Below are 18173 nucleotides of genomic sequence, written 5' to 3'. Positions count from 1 at the left end.
ATGCTATTTACTGTGAAAAGTCTATATAAAAACCTACTGTAAACAAATTTAAAAACCTAGAGTGGTGGCCCATGTCTGTTTTCTCCTTACTTGTGAATCTGAAACAGTAGGATGGTGAGTCAGTATAGAAAAACTTTGAAACAAGTAAACAAACAACAATGCACCTTTAAAATTAATGGAATGGAAGGCAGTTGTTTTATTTCCTTACTTTTAAATTATAAAATCAATATATTAACTGTAGAAAACACTGGGATTATAGATCCCAAGTCTTCCTTTCCCAAACAGAATTAAAGCCATTCATTATTCTGGCTTCTATAGATACCAGCCACTAAAAATGATTTGGTGTTTGTAATATATACATGTGGATATATGTACACAGACAGATACACACATAATTTCAGTGTATCATTTATATGTGTTTATATGTATACATTTATGATTAGGGTCATACATTTTTTCAGCTTTTCCCCCTCAAATATACCAATACTTTTATAATATTTGTTGGCCCTGTTTTGTTTCACCATAGGATACCTTGTTTTTGTCAGTCTGCTGTTGTCTTACGTTTAATTTGTTTCTGATTCTGTCACTGCTGTAAACAATACTTAAAACATTGTACATTAGGATGTAGTTGAATCTTCATACAGTTTAATTGTTATTCAAAATTTAAGCTAAACATTTGTATTATCAATTACTTCAGATAAATTACAGGGTTGGTTAATAAGCCATAATGTAAAGAACTTACTTTATATGTACAGATGTTTAACCTGCATACATGTCTGTGCACTGTGTGTATACAATATCCCTGGAGACTAGAAGGGGTGTCAGGTTCCCTGGGACTGGAGATGATTGTGTACTGCTACATGTGTGCTAGAAGTCAGGAACCATCTCTGGCTCTTATGAGCTACTTAAAACAGAGTTACCATTCATTGAATGGGTAATAACAGAAGCATTGCTTTATCTCATTTAATCTGTGACTTTATCATCTCCACTTTAAAGAAAGGAAGACTAGGAGGCAGGTTTGTAAATGTCAGAAGACTCTGGTCCTGTCGTATCATTGCAGCTAAAGGTTTCTCATGCCAGCCCCTGGCTGATTGCAAGGCCCAGGGTAAATTAGAATTCCAGACATGTAGTGCCCTGAGAAGCAGCTCTCAGTCAGGGAAAGACAGAAATTAGTGGGCAAGTACACCCAGGCTCCAGTCCTCCCCATCAGCATGCCCAGCTTGGTTCTGTACTGTTACAACATTCTAGAGTTTCCTCAGTGGCAGCAGTTTTTGTTGGCTTCCTCCATTTGCCTGACTCTCCTTCTGATGAATCCCTTACAAATAAACCACTAATGCTAAATCCATATGTCAGCATTTCTACAGTGGTTCTTAGCCTTCCTAATGCTTCAACTTTTTAATACAGTTCCTCATGTTGTGGTGACTCCCAACCGTAAAATTATTTCATTGCTACTTCATAACTGTAATTTTGCTACTGTTATGAATTATATATAAATACCTGATGTGCAGGATATCTGATTATGTGACCTCCAAAGGGGTCTCGACTCACAGGGTGAGAAACACTGTTCCAGAGAATCCCCAACTGCAAAATCAATATTGTTTTGTAACACTTCAGAAATGCTTACATATTGCTGGCTAGGCTTTTCCAGAAGCTGAGAGAATGCCTTGTAAGATTTCAAAAAATACCTGGAAGTATGTATTTGAAAAAGGACTATGAGATATATTCAGATTGCAGTCAGAGTATTTTGTGATTGTTATTATTGGTTTGAGATTTTAGCATATAGAATTGATTTCTCCTTCTTAGAGCAGGAAATACTTTTATTATCTGTGTATGCTTTCAGTTATTTTTACTTAAAATTTTTTCTTCGTTATTCTCTTTTTCTTTCCTTCCTGTGTCTTTTCTAATTGTCACTGGGCAGATGTAGCCAGGAGTGGGTCAGAATGACACGTCAGTCACATGCAATGCCTGCACAGGTTTACCTACTATTATCTCACATCCTCATCAGCCCCTACTATTTATTTATTTATTTATTTGTTTGTTTATTTATTTATTTATTTATGCATGCTTAAGTCATAGTCTTAAGGGCATTTTTACGGCCTTTATGATTGAAATTTTGTTTCATTGCTAAACAGTCACTCCATTTCCTTGAGTAAGATTCTCTGCACTTTACACCCAAGCTCTAGTGCTTCAGTCTTGTAAGCTGCTTGACAATGAGAATCACAGAAATCTGAAGCCAGGCAGGCCACAACCGTGTGGTTTGCTCATTAGTGACTGTGTTTGTGTTAGTGAGTATGAGAGAGGAGAGAGAGGTGTGTAGTAGTAATTAAGTCTGAAATTACCATATTAAGATTAGACATAATCTTAATTACAAAAATGATGGAATAATTTGAATAAACTCACTTAACAGTTTACCTGAAGAAGTTGCTCATCGGGAATATAAATCTATTTTGTAAAATGTCCTAATTAAAGCCAGGCATGCTGGAAGTATTCCTTCAATCCTGGCACTGAGGAGGCAGAAGCAGCCAGATTTCTGTGAGTATGAGGCTAGCCCAGGCAACATAGTGAGTTCCAGGCTAGCCAGAGCTACATAGTGAGACCATTTCTTTAAAGCCCTAATTAAGATATTAATACTAGATTCTCCTCTGCGGAAATAGTAAGGGATTGTATATTCTATGTAATGTTTCCTCTGGGGCTTTTTTAGAGGACTCAAGTTCGGTTCCCAGAACCCATGTTGGGCAGCTCACAACCATCCGTAGCTTTATGAGGGAATCTGATTTTTTTTTTTTTTTAGTGTCTGTAGATACCAGCACATAGATAAACATGGCAGAAACACAAAAACAACAAAAGCCCTGCTTAAAAAATAAGAAGGCCGGGCACGGTGGCGCACACTTGAAATCCTAGCACTCAGGGAAGCACAGGCAGGTGGATCTCTTTGAATTCAAGGCCAGCCTGGTCTACAAAGTGAGTCTAGGACGGCCAAGGCTACATGGAGAAACTCTGTCTTGAAAAAATCAAAATAAATAAATAAGGGAAAAACAAAAAAGATACTTATCCTTATTTGGGAAGTATGGACTATCGGCCTCCAGAAAGATGCTGGAGGGTAGAAGTTTGTTTTTGAGCTTTTATAATAATCCAGGGGAGAATATCACACTAATATGGTGGCGATAGGACCATGTAGAGGCAGTATAGAAGGGATCTGTGGGTGTTGGTGACTGGTGGACGATAACTGCACAGGAGCAATGTTTCTGTCTGGGGAAGATACGTGTATGCTTAACTTGGAAAGGGACAATAGGGAGAAAGGAGCAGTTACGATAAAGCAAGGAAATGGGTAGGTAAGTGCCTGTGCTTCATAATTATTTGTGTATAAATACACAGCAAGTAGCTGTTTGTAGCTTTTGAAAACAGAAGAAAAATGTAAAGTTGGAAATACTGTTTGCTACAGGTGTTGCCTGTGGACTGTGTTGAAGCCTTAATCATGGTATGTCTTTGGGCTTTAGTGGGAAGCATTAGTGAGCACACCACCAACCAAATCTTGATTGCTTTCGTCTTTATTGTTTCTCCATCAATAAAAAATTCTAATTGTGTTTGTAAACATGTGGGCCCTTATATCAGAGTGTGCTTGTGATGGCTAAAGGACAACTTTCTGGAGTTGGATCTTTCCTTTCATAAGAAATTTAAGGGGCCAGACTCCATTCTCAAGACTTTAACCCACTGAGTCATCGTACTATCTCGCAATTTTGAAATTCTTATTTGAGTGAATATAAGAACTGAAACATGTCTGTCCTTTCATTTTATGAAAATGAAGATACACAATTACTCTTATTTTTTACTGTAATTGTTCGTTTAATTTCATTCTGTTTTGACAAATACCCTGACCAAAAGCAACATGGAAGGAAAGGATTTATTTGGCTTACAGTTCCAAGTTTCAGTACATTCTTTAGGGTAAGTCAGGGAGGAAGAACAAGCAGTCTCCGCACAGCACATCTGTGGTCCACATAAACAGTTGTACCCAGGCTGCCTGCTGACTGCTCATCTTGCTTTCTTTGCTCTTAATGCAGCTCAAGGCCTGCCTATGAAGTGGTCTGCACTGAGAGTAGGTCTTCCACAATTGGCAGCCAAGACACTACCCACCCTAGACATGCAGCCTCATCTAGGCACTTCCGAAAATCGAGACTCTTCTCACATGATTGTAGGGTCTGTCAAGTTGACATTTAAAACTCACTGTGCCTATGAAGTCTTGGGCGTTTATAGAGAAAGCTGTGTAGAAGTAACACCTGGTTAATTTCTCCCCAACATTTTATCATGAAAATGTTCGATATACAGCACAGTTGAAGGAATTGCTCAATGATGTAATACACTCACATTGTAGAGTATCCAATAAATATTTAATCTTACTGTTTTGGAGAGATGGTAGTATAACATTTTGTTTTTAATACACCAAAATTTATCAAACCTAAAGTCTGTACATCTTAATGAGTCTACATATAGTTAGAATAGCCATTCTAAACAATGAAATATTTTATTATATTTACTTTATTACATATTTGTCATTCTTTTTTCAATGTACATTTCAAAAAAAATTATAATCACCAAAATAGTTTCTGATGTATATCTATATGTCATTTACTAAGTCGTAATGCCTGAGTATTTTAACTTATCACACAAACACGAGCAGTGCAGTATTCATAAGTGAACACTGAAAGATGTACATGTGTAAGTCATACTTATTTTGAGGCAAAAGAACATTTTGGGGTGATGGCAGAATGTACTAAAACTTCCCCCATGTTATTCTTTGGCTTAATTTCCCCACTTCCACTGACTGTTGCTGTTCTTCAAAGTGTGGTGATGCATCCTTTAGTCCCAGCACTATGGAAGCAGAGGCAGGTAGAAGAGAAGCGAGTTTGAGGCCAATGTAGTCTACATAGCAAGTTCCAGGCCAGCCAGGGATGCATAGTGAGATCCTGTCTTAAAAAAAAAAAAACTTTTGAATAATTTCTGCTATAGATTTAGGTTCTTTCTGCGTAAGAACTTAATGGATACTATTAAAATGATAATCTCTTGTATAAGGCTTCGTTCACAGCATATTTTCTCTGTCAGTGAAAATATCTTTGCAATTGTCAGTTTCTTTGCTTTTCTTGCTTGGTAATAAGGGAACATATAAATATGCCAGTTTATCAATTTTTCCGTTAGATACCTGGACTGTTCCCAAGTTTGGGTAATGCTTAGTATTGGAATTGAAGGTTCAGAGGGTAGGTGTGTGCTTAATTCTATAACATCTTCTGTTACTGTCTTTAGTTGAGGTCATAAGGTTTAGAAGGCTTAGTCTAGTGGCTTTTTAAAGCTATACCTCTTTGCACCCCCCCCAGCAATAGTTAAGTAGTTAAAATATGCATTTTTATCTTTTTACCATTTGCTTGAAGTTAATGCTCTAGCACTTCACATGAAATGTTAACCATGCAAGTCTTTGAAATAAACAGGTTTATTCCTGTCAGTTTTTGTGCAGCTATCTTGTCAATATACTCTGTCTGAATACTTTGAACCCTTATAAGATGTAACAATTTTTGCTTCAAAATGTCAGTATAACTTATATTACTCTATGTGCTATTTACTTTTTATTGTCTGTTTGATATAACCTAGAGTTGTATGAGAACCTGAGCTGAAGAATTGTCTCAGTCAAAGTGGCCTGTGGCACTGTCTGTGAGAGATTGTTTCCATTGTTGATTTACTTAGGGTCCAGTCCTCTGGGTGGCAAGTAGATCTGGGCTGTATAAAAAAGCTAGCTGTGGGGCTTGCAAAGATGGCTCAGTGGTTAAGAGCTCTTGCTTCTTTTTGGAAGATCTGAATTCGATTGCCAGCATCTTTGTTAGGTAGCTCACAATTCCAGTGACAGAGGATCTGACATCCTCCTCTTCTGGCTTTTGTGTACATCAGGCACATATATGGTACACATGCAGACATGCAGGCAAAACACCAGTACACAATAAAATTTAAAAGAAAGAAACTGAGTATGAGCCAGACAGTAACAAGCCAGAGAAGGAGCCAGAAAGAAACATATCTTCTTGGTTCCTAGTCTAGGCTGCTGCCCTGATTTCCTTGTCATGGGTTTGATCTAGAAGTTTAAGGTGCAATGGACTCTCTCCTCCTGAAGCTGCTTTTTGGTCATGGACACCTATATTGGCCAATTTAGTGATCTTAAATTTTTTAAAGATTGCTTTTTCACCATTTTATTTTATGTGTGTAGACATTTTTTAATTGCCTCTAAGGCCAAAACAGAAAGCTGGATCCCTTGGAAATAAAGCTACGAGCTACCCAGGATGGATGCTGGGAACTAAACTTGTGTCCTTTGCCAGAGGATTAAATGAGCCATAGAGCCATAGTCCCTCCCTCATTCCCTTCCAATCCCATCCTCCCTCCCTCATCTCCTCCCTACCCCTTTCCAAGTCCACTGATAGGAGAGGACCTCCTCCCCTTCCATCTGACCCTAGCTTATCAGGTCTCATCAGGACTGGCTGCAATGTCCTCTTCTGTGGCCTAGCAAGGCTGCTCCTCCCTCAGGGGCAGGGCTGGGGAGGGGGGGGGGACGTCGAAGAGCTCGCCATTGAATTCATGTCAGAAATAGTCCTGTTCCCTTACTAGAGAACCCACTTGGATACTGAGCTACCGTGGGCTACATAGGTTATATCCATACATGGTCCTTGGTTGGAGAAACAGTCTCATGAAAGAACCCTGTGCCCTGATATATTTGGTCCTTGTGGAGCTCCTGTCCTCTCCAGGTCTTACTAACTCCCCCTTCTTTCATATGATTCCCTGCACTCTGCTGAAGGTTTGGTTATGAGTCTTACTATCTGCTTTGATACACTGCTAGGTAGAGTCTTTCAGAGGCCCTCTGTGGTAGGCTCCTGTCCTTGTTTGCTCCTATATCCATTGTCCATCCTATTTGTCTTTCTAAGTGAGGATTGATCATCTTACCCTGGGTCCTCTTTCTTGTTTATCTTCTTTAGGTGTATAGATTTCAGTATATTTATCCTATCTTATAGGTCTATAGAAGTGAGTATATACCATGTGTGCATTTGTGGTATTTTTAAAACAAGGTAAATGGCTATATTGGAGTTCACTTTTTGTTGACCTTCCACATTTTGTACGATAATTTTGGACTCAAGTTGTAGTATAATACGTACAATTGCAAAGAAACCATAGATAGAAAAATAGCCTTTATTTTAAAGGGAAGATTTCTGCCAGCTCTAGTTATCTAAAATATAATCTTTATACCAGACATTTTATTCAGCAGTGATAGAATAAACTCCCAGTTAATACAAATGTATTGTGTAATATGTAGATCTTTAGTTGGGGTAATAGAAATACTGACAGTCACACATTTTTTTTATATTCATATTTTTGTTGTTGTTGTTTTCAGTTATTTGGAGGGTTTTCTTCTGCAGTTTTAGGTTGAAATCGTTATCTTAATTTTTTAGCCACTACTTTGATGAATTGGTAAAAATGTCTTTGAAAAAGTGAGGTAGCCATATCCTTCTAATTGCCTAGTACATTTTAAAGGTCATGTACGTATGCATCAGACTTTCATCACTGACAAAAACAACAAAATAGTTTATGTTTTAGAGTTTTAATCTAAGTTTCTATTTTAGAGCAGTAATTCCAAGATTACCTAGTTCCGTTGGTTCTGGGCCAGAGCATGGGGAGGCAGGGCATGATGGTGGAAGCATGTTGTGAGAAAAATTGTTTACTTGATGACCAACAGGATGCTAAAATGGGTCAGGACACAAAAATTTACGCTCTTTAAAGGCAACCTCCAATGGGTCCTTCCTCCAGCATGGCTCTTCCTTGTAGTTTCCACAAATGCTTTAGACTGATGCCATCAACTTACGAGTCCACCACTGGAATAAACCATTGACGAAGGGTCCTCATGGTCCAGTCCCTTTCGTAAGGCTCAGACCAAATGAATGGAGAAAACCAGGAAAGCTTGAATGAGTGTTTTCATTCATGTTTCGTTGCTTCCTGATGCACACAGATATGAAGCAGGCATGCCACCAGCTCCCACTCCTTCAGCTTGTGGGCCTACTTTCTGTGCTTTCCCCACTGTAATAGACAGGCAATTCCTGAGTTACAAGACCTCTTTCTGGTTTCTTTTGTTATGTATTTTGTCACAGCAATAAAAATAAGTGCTTCCCCCCCACTGCAGGAAAAGATTGCTTTATTTTTGTTAGTCGTCAGTATCCCAGGGGCTTGTTCTTTGGTAACAGGTCAGGTCTTCCTCAGTATGTTCCCAGATGCAGATGCACACATGAGGCAGTTGCCCATCCTGTTCGTTTTCAGTCTTATTAGTTATGTTACTACTTTTTGCCTCCTTCTAATATGTTTTCATTTTCTCTCCATGAACTCTTAGAAATTCCACCCCAGTCTGTTTTGGATATGCCTCTAAGGATAGAATACTGTATGTATATATATTCGTTTTACATTCTCTCTCGGCATGTTGTTGACATTAGAAGGTTCTTTTTATTTACGCACATTTACTGAATTTTACAGATCCTGTGCTTATTTGAGTACCCTTAAGGATGATTTCAGGTAGGTATGGTGATATAGGCTGCTAATCCAGGCAGTTGGGAGGCAAAAACTAGAGGAACACCCTGAGGCTACATGGTGAAACCCTGTCTCAAAAAACACAATAGAATATTTTAATAGCTCTTCTTATTATTAGGAACAGAGTTTTAGGTAGCCTAGGCTAGCCTCAGGCTCTAGTTCTGCGTAAGCCTTGAGCTCTGGATCTTACTGCCTCTGCCTTCCAAATGCTGGTATCACCGGTGTACTGCCATGTCTGCTGCTGTACAGTGCTTGCACATCAGCACTCACCAACTAAGCTGTGTCCTCGCCCTGAAGTTATCATTGCAAAGCTTAACTGCCAGCATTCCAAAACACATGACTGTGTTTAGTAAGTACCTCCTTTCCACATACTAACTATGAGGAAAGAATGGTTAAGGGGTTTTTCATCTTGAAAGGTGGTCATTGAATTTAGCAAAGTATTCGCAAAAACACTCTAGTTTACTTTAGATGACGTGACACTTTCGTGACTGTGCATAGATAGTTCCACCTGGTTACTTTTGCATTTTGTGTGTGTGCTTGGATACTGTGGGATAAAAGAGCTGAATAGGGACGTTGATATTTTACCTCTTAATAATGCTGCTTTTGTGAAAGTGATGACTGGAATCTTGCTTTTCTACATATTTGAAGTGTCTACATCACAGATGGTTTTCTTACTTTGCAAAAAGCAAAAGAAAATGTTTGCTGCCATTATTTTTATCTGCTGTTTGTCAGTCATTCATAATGTTTTTGCTATTTTCTTCAATCAGTGAATCATGGTAGAAAAACCTGTTATTAGTAAGCAGAATTTCTCCCATCTTTAGCAAGGTTTTTGGTTTTGTTTTTTCAAGACAGGGTCTCTCTGTGTGTAGATTTGGCTGTCCTGGAACTCACTTTGTAGACCATACTGTCATCAGACCCACAGAGATCTGCCTCTCTCTGGGATTTCTGTGGGTTCAAGTCCAGTATGATGTATATAGTGAGTTCCAGGACAACCAGAGCCCCTATCGTTGAAAAAAAAGGAAAGAAGAAAAGAAAAAGAAAAAAAATAAGGATTCTATTTTAATGTTCCTGTTGAATATGTTAGAAGAGGCAAGCAGGTACAGGGTTGGGATGCTGACAGTTTTTCTGTGTAGGTGAGTCCTGAGTGTCTGACTTTTGCCTAACACTCAAGTTACAGCTTAGGCTCTGAAATTCCCTTGACCAGATGCCAGTGATTTCTATTTCAGAGAACTGGGAGTGAAGGGAAGTTCAAAACTCAAGTTCTTACTTATTTGAAAAGGCAGAGTTTAGGCTCTCAGCTATTATACCACTTACTGTATCTGCTGACAGTTATTGACAGTCATTTTTCAGTCACTGCAAAACCCCAAAGGTCACTTACATTTTCACAGTACCAACTAGACATGGCTTTAGAAACCCGTGAACTTGAAGCAAAAAGTGACGTATAACAGACAAAGTCCAGCGAGAATTTTGCCTAGTCCTTCCTTGGTGCTTCATGAGAAAGGCAGGAGACCACAGTTAGCACCTCTTCTGCATTTTTTTTTTTCCAGGAGTCTGGTCAATAGTCAATGTCTTGGGTTGGGGATGTAAAAATTATCAAAAATATCATTCATATATCTAATTGGCTTTAATGTACACCATTTATGAGTAAGCCCCTGAGCAGTAGAAAAAAAATGTGGTTTGTAAGGTGGAAACAAGAGCAGAGGATGTGGGTGCAGTAGAAGCTTAACTACACTGAGGATTTCTCTACTTAAAGTTTCAATGGGATTGTTTCAATGGGATTGTATGCCATTTAGAATTAATGAACCCATTTTGGTGTGAGTTGATCTTTTGGAACCTAGTAAAGGAGCTAGATCAAAACAGGTTTTGTTTTGTTGTGTTGTGGTGTGGTGTTTTGTTGTTGTTGTTTTTAAGCAGAAACATTAGTAACTTGCTAGAAATGGTCATAATTTTTATCCTTTGTGTCCACATGTTCCTCTCCTCTTTTCTAGTCTAGTATTTTTGCTTCTGTCCCTAATTTCCATGTCATCTTCCACAATTCCATGGTAGCTAGAGTCATGTTTTTAAAAATGTAAGTCATATTCTACTTTAAGCCCTCCAGTATTTTTCCTAGCTACCTGTGGCTCAAATGCTGACTCCTCAGGGACTCTCACGAGGGGAATGAAAAGGGAAGGGATTAATTGCGGCTTGGGAGACCCTAGGAAGACTTAACGAAAGGAAAAGTATTTGATTCTGGTTTTGGGAAATCAGGTTTTGTTAGCTGCATGTGTTTACTGAACAGCCTTTAAAGAGTGCCTACTGTGTGCACGGCGCTGGTATAGTAACGCTTCCTTTGATGTATAATTAGTAGATGGTCTCTGAAGGGAAGTGCTGTTTGTTAAAGACTGCCGCATTATCACTGCATAGTGTGTACAAGAATAAGGTCTTTTTTTCCCCTTAAATATAATGAACCTTTAATTTACTGCTGTTTTTGGTGAACATTCTCTACTATTATACATACCTACTTGTTTAGGAAATTTTGACTGTATTCAGAAATGAATTTACTGACCAAGCTGCGAAACTGTACATAAAGTAATGCTGTGTATAGGGGAAGGGTGGTAAGCTAGCTAGCCATTAGTGTTTTAATGCTGTATTTCATTGGAAATACCAAAATTAACATTAGGGACATGAAGTATAATTAGCTCTGTACACTAGTTCCATTGTATCATAAGAGCCTGAGTTTTGTTTATGACTGTTTAGTATCTAATCTTCACCAAACTACAGTCTAGTGGTTTACTCATTTCATCTTTTTCATAATTGTTTTTACTGATTTAGAAATAGGAATATTTTGACAAGTTTTTATTCTGAGGCTTGTCATAGTGCATATAAAATGCATTGCTATGTTCTTGGATATATACCAACAATACTTTCTATGTAGCTGAGAACAGCCATAATTAGCTAAGTTTTTCTCTATAACCAGGCTAGCTTTGAGCTTTGGATCTTCCTGTACTCAGCTTTCTGAGCGTTGGCATTACAGATATGTCAAGTACTACCATACCTGACAGTGCCAAGCGGGTGCTTTATATATATTATATACCACATATGTGCCTGGTACTTGCAGAGGCCAGAAGAGGGCCAGGGTCAGATTCCCTGAGACTGGAATTACAGATAGTTACATAACCACCATGTGGATACTGGGAATTGAATCAGTGTCCTCTAGAAGGATAGCCAGTGCTCTTACTGTTGAGCCATCTATCCCATCTCTTTTATAACTGTCTTTCTGTTTCCAAAAAGATCCTTAGCTAGGCAGTGGTGGCACATGTCTTTAATTCCAGCTCTTGGGAGGCAGAAGCAGGTGGATTTCTGTGAGTATGAGGTTAGCCTGATATACAGAGTGAGTTCTAGGACAGCCAGGGCTACACAGAGAAACCCTCTCTTGAAAAAGCAAAACAAAACACAACAACAAAGAAACCCTCATTTTAATAAGTTGTGATGGTCTTCCCCTACAGTTTTTTATCTACTCAAATTGCTAAAAGACCAAAATATTGATATCCTGTTCTGTATTGATTCATCCAGTCTGTTTTTAAATTTGTAGGTCCACAAAATTAAAAATCTTGAATGTCATTGTCTTAATTTGTGTATCTCTTCTGTGGTGAAGTTGACAGATGAGTGCTAGCTGGTCTATGATTCTTTGTGAGTCTCCTGTCTTAGTCTTACCTCTCCCATGAGGTTGCTAGAAGTACAAATGTGTACCATTGCATCTAAATCAAGTCATAAGGCTTTCATGGCTTCCCGAAATGGCTTTTTTAAAAAAATGGAGTTTTGTTTTGTAGCCCTGTCTGAACTTGAACTCACAGAGATCTGTCTACTTATGCCTCTGGAATGCCAGAAGTAAAGGCATGTGCCACTATGCCTTGCCCATACTAATTTTTGAACATTGGAAGATACCGTTTTTGCATTAATTTTCAGTTTGTTTTTTTATTCCGTTTTGTAGTCAGTTTTTGTTTTGTTAGGTTTTGTTTTGTTTTCCGCAGCGGAAGGCTGTAGGAAACACTGACCTTTGCTTATTTCAGTCATTTCTGTTATGCCTTACATAAAAGTTGCCGCTTAGTTTGTATTTCTATTGTGAGTAATAAATCTTTAACTGCTTGTACTGACAAATACCTTTAAATAATGCTCTTTAAAAAGTAATTCAGGCTTTAGTCATTGACTTGTTTCTGGTCTCAGAAAATTTCTAGGCAGCATAAAAGTAATTTGAGACAGAACCAAAGGGCTTAGTACACCATTGTTGTTTATAGTTTAGGCTTTGTAGAATTTTTATAATGGAAAATTAAAACAATTACAACTAATATCTCTGAAGCAAATTACTTATTTTGTGCAGTGATTTCTTTAGGTTTCCCATGGTCTTGTTACCAAGGCACACATGACCCCTCCTGGGAAGCTGTGTTCGTTGTCCTTAGATGGGTGGAGAGAAACACGAGTAAGGTGACTGTGTGGGGTACCTGTTTCTGAGGGTGATTGGGAAAACCCACATAGTGTCTGAAATCTCTGGAGGCAGAAATTGGTAGACTAAGCATATACTTTTATTACATGGGATGAGGAGAACATGAACTGTTGAGGGACGTCTGTAGGCCTATCCCTCCAGAGCAGTGGGTCCCAAACTTCCTCATGTACAGTGATCTCCAACCACAAAATTACCTCAGTGCTACTTCATAACTGTAATTTTGCTACTGTTAGGAATCATAATGTAAATATCTGCTATGGTGGATACCTGACACGGGGTCACAACCCATAGAGAACCACTGCTCTCGAGGCTGAGTTTAACCGCATTTGTAGTTAGTAGCGTGTCTGGGTTTTATGGTTTTTGTTTGTTTGTTTGTTTTTAATAAATGCTACTTAAAAAGAAGTGTGACATAAAATCAGTTAGTTAGGTTTTTCTCCGGAACATTAGAGAATATTCAAAAGGTATTCAGTAAGAAATTGACCTCATGTCTGTTTTATTTGTATGTCTCAGTATTACATAGGAGCAAGTAATTGGGATAGACGGCAACCAAAAATTGTGGTCTTTTTCTTTTTCTTTTTTCTTTTGGGGGGGTATTTATTTGTGAAGAAGAGAATGTTAAATGTAGGATCCTTAGAAATCATCTTTTAGTCTTAAACTTTTCTTTTTAGTATGTGTGTGTGTGTGTTGGTGGGTGTGCACATGTGAGTGCAGATGCCTGTGGAAGCAAAAGGCTCCTGGTCTCTTGGAGCTGCATTACAGGTGGTTGTGGGCTGTCCAGTCTGGATCCTGGGTCTCAAAGTTGGGTTCTCTGCAAGAGCAATAAAATGTCTTAATCCTGAGCTTTTTCTCCAGCCCCTTATTCTTACACTTTAAAGGAAAAACGAAATGTTCAGGTGTAGGATATTAACCTGAGTAAAGGGAATGAAGGAGTTAACCATGTTGTCAGCCATTGATTACTAGTTTCACCTCCCTGTTTTGAAGAACAGATAGTGGTTTGTCTGAATTTGTTAGAGACTTTGAAGTGTTCCTGATGATAAAAGTTAGCTTTGTCAACAAGAAGAAAATAATCTCAGACAGGTCACCATCATGTACTTACACAAGTGGTGGCTAATTTATAGTTCTAGTATATTCAATTTGATAATAAACTAGGTATATTAAGAATAAGATACTTCTGGTGTTTGTATTTTTACAGATCTACCCTTATCATCTGCCTTGCTTCTGTCTTCCCCACTAGACTCTGTTCATGGGGTAGGAGCTACTCTGATTGTTAACTGATGCCAGGTTGGCTAACCCTGGCTCATGAGTCTGTGGCATACCTAGCATATCTTAAATATCTCATTCGAATTTTATGTTTTTACAGTGAACAGAGTATCTGCCAGGCAAGAGCTGCTGTGATGGTTTACGATGATGCCAATAAGAAGTGGGTGCCAGCTGGTGGCTCAACTGGGTTCAGCAGAGTACATATATATCACCATACAGGCAACAACACATTCAGAGTGGTGGGCAGAAAGATCCAAGACCATCAGGTAAGGGTCTACTAAAATCCTGTATACTTTATGTTTGTGAATGCATGTGTGTGTACGGGTGCAGACTTGCACATAATGATAGCAAACATGGGGAGGTCAGGGTACAGTACTTGTTTTCTCCTGGTGCTTTGTAGGATCTGGAGATGGAAATAAGGTCCATCGAGCCTCACTGATCAGGAGTCTTTTTGTCTTCATTAGATTGTCATATCTGGTCATCCAACTGGCCAGTTTTTATAATCTGACTTCAGAATAGACAAATAGAAAATACACTATAGGGAGCATGTTATATGTTCTTGGAATTCATTTGTCCGTCCATCCATCCATCCATCCATCATTTGTTGGTCAAGGTATAGTTTATGAGGCTAGAGAAATGATTTGAAAATATGAATGGTTTTAGAAAGTATTGTCAAATAATGAGTGAGTAATTTAAAAAAAAATGATAGGCATCAGTATTGCTGGAATAATTGGTCTTTCTTTCCAGTTCAAGTCTGAGGTGACAGGTGAGCTTTTGGTAATGCCCTCTTGCACATTTTTCAGGAAAGTGACTGGGTTGTCTGATCACCTGATGCCTTGGTCCCTGTCAGATCCAGCTCAGGAACTGTAAGCGGAGGGAGAGGTAGATCAGGCCTTACTGCTGTTCTTTGTACTCTAGTAGCAGGCACTTTTTCACATTGCACACTTACTAAGCACCTTTGGAAAAGTGTTTTCCGAAGATGTAATGTAACTAATATTTAAAACCGTTCTGCTACAATGTGCGAGGAAAGTACAGAGCAAGGTTCTGTCTGGTGTCCTGTGAGTTGTTGCTAAAAGAAAGTTAGATCTATAATTTTCCAGTAAGTTGTAATGTGAACAGATGCTGTGGTAACCCTGAATTTTAAGTTGGTTTGTCAACTGGTAATAGCTAGGGATTTATAATAGTCGTGCATGCACGTAGGGAATGGATTTTGAAACTGGTACTTCTGTGAACATTGCGAATCAAAGAGGTTGCGTCTCATTAAAAAAGGACAAAGAAAAAATTTTTGTCTGAAAAAAACTGCAGTTTCCCTTCTATAACTTATTGACTAACATTGGTTGCAGAGTAGGGGACTCTTAAGATGCCTGATTAAAAACGCAGTGCCTCTCTGATGAGAAAGTTTCATAGCTCTGGGTTAGTCTGCAGAAATTAGCTCACCTCTTTGTTGTGTGTTCCCGTCCTCCTTCCTAGCCTCTGCTTTTCTTCTGCGCTCCAGTTTCCTCATTGTGTTCCAGCGCTCTAGTCTCCTGTTTTTCTACCAAAATCTCCACTCATCACTGCCTGTCAGGAGCTGAGCAGTGCCATCTGCTTTCTCCTCATCTGTCCTCCCGAAGAGTGCTCCCTTAGGTTAGAGATGTAGCACATACTGCCCATGATGCTGCTGTGGAGAACAATGAAAACTAGAGGACAAAATTTGTACAAGTTGTTGAATGTTCTGTTTTTCTCTTTTTCGTGTGTGTATGAATTTTGTCTGCGTGCATGTCCGAATTAAATGTGGAACCAGAGAATGGCGTCAGATTCCCTGGTGCTGGGGAATCCCAGTTGTCTAGAACAAAACAAACAAAAAATATATATATTCTCATTTCCGGGTGACTCCTTGGCAATGACTGACCACGAAAGCATACTATATGCCCAAGCTGTATTACAGTCTCTTGCAGCCTGAGTCCACATAGGTGGTGTGTTCCATCTAACATCACATATTCATTTTTAGCCTGACCACAGTGGGGTGTACAGTATGTGAATACCACTCTCTTGTGACCTGCCACAGTATCAGGTGTCTGAAGTCAGCTTCAATTCTTTCCCTATCTTCTCAACAAACTGTTTCTTTTTTGTTCCTGTTCAAATTTATCGCAACTTAAACATTTCACAGTGCGTCTTTACTGAAAAGCTTAATATCCATACTCTTTAGGAGATAGCATTAAGCAAAAGAAAAAAGATATTTGGTATTGACCACATGTTTTTAATATTCTTATATGCCTAGCCAATAGGTAAAAGCAGGAAAAAGGAAATAAAGCATACAAGGATTAAAAAAGACAAAATGAAGAAGTCATTTCTAGGTGATGCGGTTATGTATTTGGAGGAAAAAAGCCTGACCATAAATCATCACAATTAGCAGGATGTTAGAATTAATAAATCTTGGATTAGTGATAGGTAAGAATCAAGAAGTAGGTTTAGTAAATACTCTAGATATGTTGATATTACTATAAATGATTTCCATCTGACTTAGGAAATAAAGAATTTAGGCAATACTGTGTCTTTAGTTCCTTAGCTGATGCTGTGATAAAATATGCTGACTAAAGCAGCTTAGGGAGAAGGAGCCGCAATCTCACTGGTCATGTCGCATCTCTAAGTAGAAAGCAGGGAGGGAACAGGAAGTGAAGGCAGGCTGTCGATCTTCAAGGCTTGTCTCCAGTGACCCACTTCCTCTAGAAAAGAGCCCTCTAAAAGTTCTATACCCTTCCGAAACGATGTAGCCAGTGTTCAGATATGAACCTGTGGAGGAAATTTTTAAGCCACAATAAGTATCTACTTTAGCAAATACCTGACAGATTTAATAATAGATGCTCAAGATACTAATACAGAGAACCACTGAGTGTTAATGCCAGCTTAGATAAAAAGTGTGATACTCATGAAGTACCAGGGAGCTTTATGACATCAGTGATCCAGTTGTTCTGTTAGCTTTAGTCTTGCATTTGGAAATTTACAGTTAAAGTGTAAATGGTAGCTTTACACAAAGAATAAAAAAAAACAACAGCTAAAACAATAACGAGGAAAAGAATAGAAGAACAAAGTGGAAAGTCTGAGACCTAGTAAAAAACTTCAGTAGTGAAGACACACTACAGTTGAGCAAATATGAGATATATTGACCAGCGGGACAAAACTCAGTTACAAAAAGTAAACCTGCAGCTTAGTTAATGGAAGTGAATCATTTGGACACCCAGAGGAAACAAACAGGAAACTTGAGCTTGTCTCACACTGGCTTAAATAGTTTAGTTGGACTGGAGAGGCAAATGGTAATGGTAACAGTGATAACTCTTCTCTAAGACAAGATGACGTGGTATTTTTATAACTTAGGTTGAGAAATATGTATTAAACAGAACTCCAAAACATTAAAAGAGAAAAGGATTCCTACTTTGAAATAAAAGAAAGTGAACTCACAATATCACTGATAGTGAATAGGCAAGTTACAAAATGGGACAAGATATTTGTCATGCAAATATTTTTCGTTTGGGATCATGTATGAAGAAGAAGATGTATCACTTAGGACTGGAATGAACTAGTGGCTTATTGATGAATGTAAGCAGAAATTCACAAAATATGTATCTTGAAGCCAACAGAACACACAAAGAGGGTCCTGTGAGATAGCTTAGTGGGTAAGGGACCTGCATTGCAGCCTGGCAACCTGTTTCTCCCTAGAACCTACATGGAGATGGTAAGAGAACCACAGCCACGAAGTTGTCCTTTGACCTCCATGTTTGTGCTAACGTACCTGCCTTCTTCTGAACTCCATTATGCACACACAACATAATGATTTCTTACAGAACTTGAAAAAAGTATT

At 38.6% G+C, this 18173-nt stretch overlaps 1 protein-coding gene across 16 annotated transcripts in view; it reads left to right on the top strand.

Moving 5' to 3' along the window:
- Enah (ENAH actin regulator) overlaps positions 1 to 18173 on the top strand; it is a 110686-nt gene that overhangs the window by 42555 nt on the left and 49958 nt on the right. For all 16 annotated transcript variants that reach the window (XM_060364840.1, XM_060364836.1, XM_060364848.1 and 13 more), the window contains exon 2: positions 14436 to 14601. In XM_060364840.1, coding sequence (XP_060220823.1) covers positions 14470 to 14601 — 132 coding nt within the window. In that variant the 5' untranslated portion in view covers positions 14436 to 14469. The remainder of the gene's footprint in view (positions 1 to 14435; positions 14602 to 18173) is intronic.

This window comes from Meriones unguiculatus, chromosome 11 (genome assembly GCF_030254825.1).
Source record: "Meriones unguiculatus strain TT.TT164.6M chromosome 11, Bangor_MerUng_6.1, whole genome shotgun sequence".
In the NCBI taxonomy this organism is placed as follows: Eukaryota; Metazoa; Chordata; class Mammalia; order Rodentia; family Muridae; genus Meriones; species Meriones unguiculatus.
Note: the sequence above shows the minus strand (reverse complement) of the source record. Positions and strands in the feature narration are given on the sequence as shown.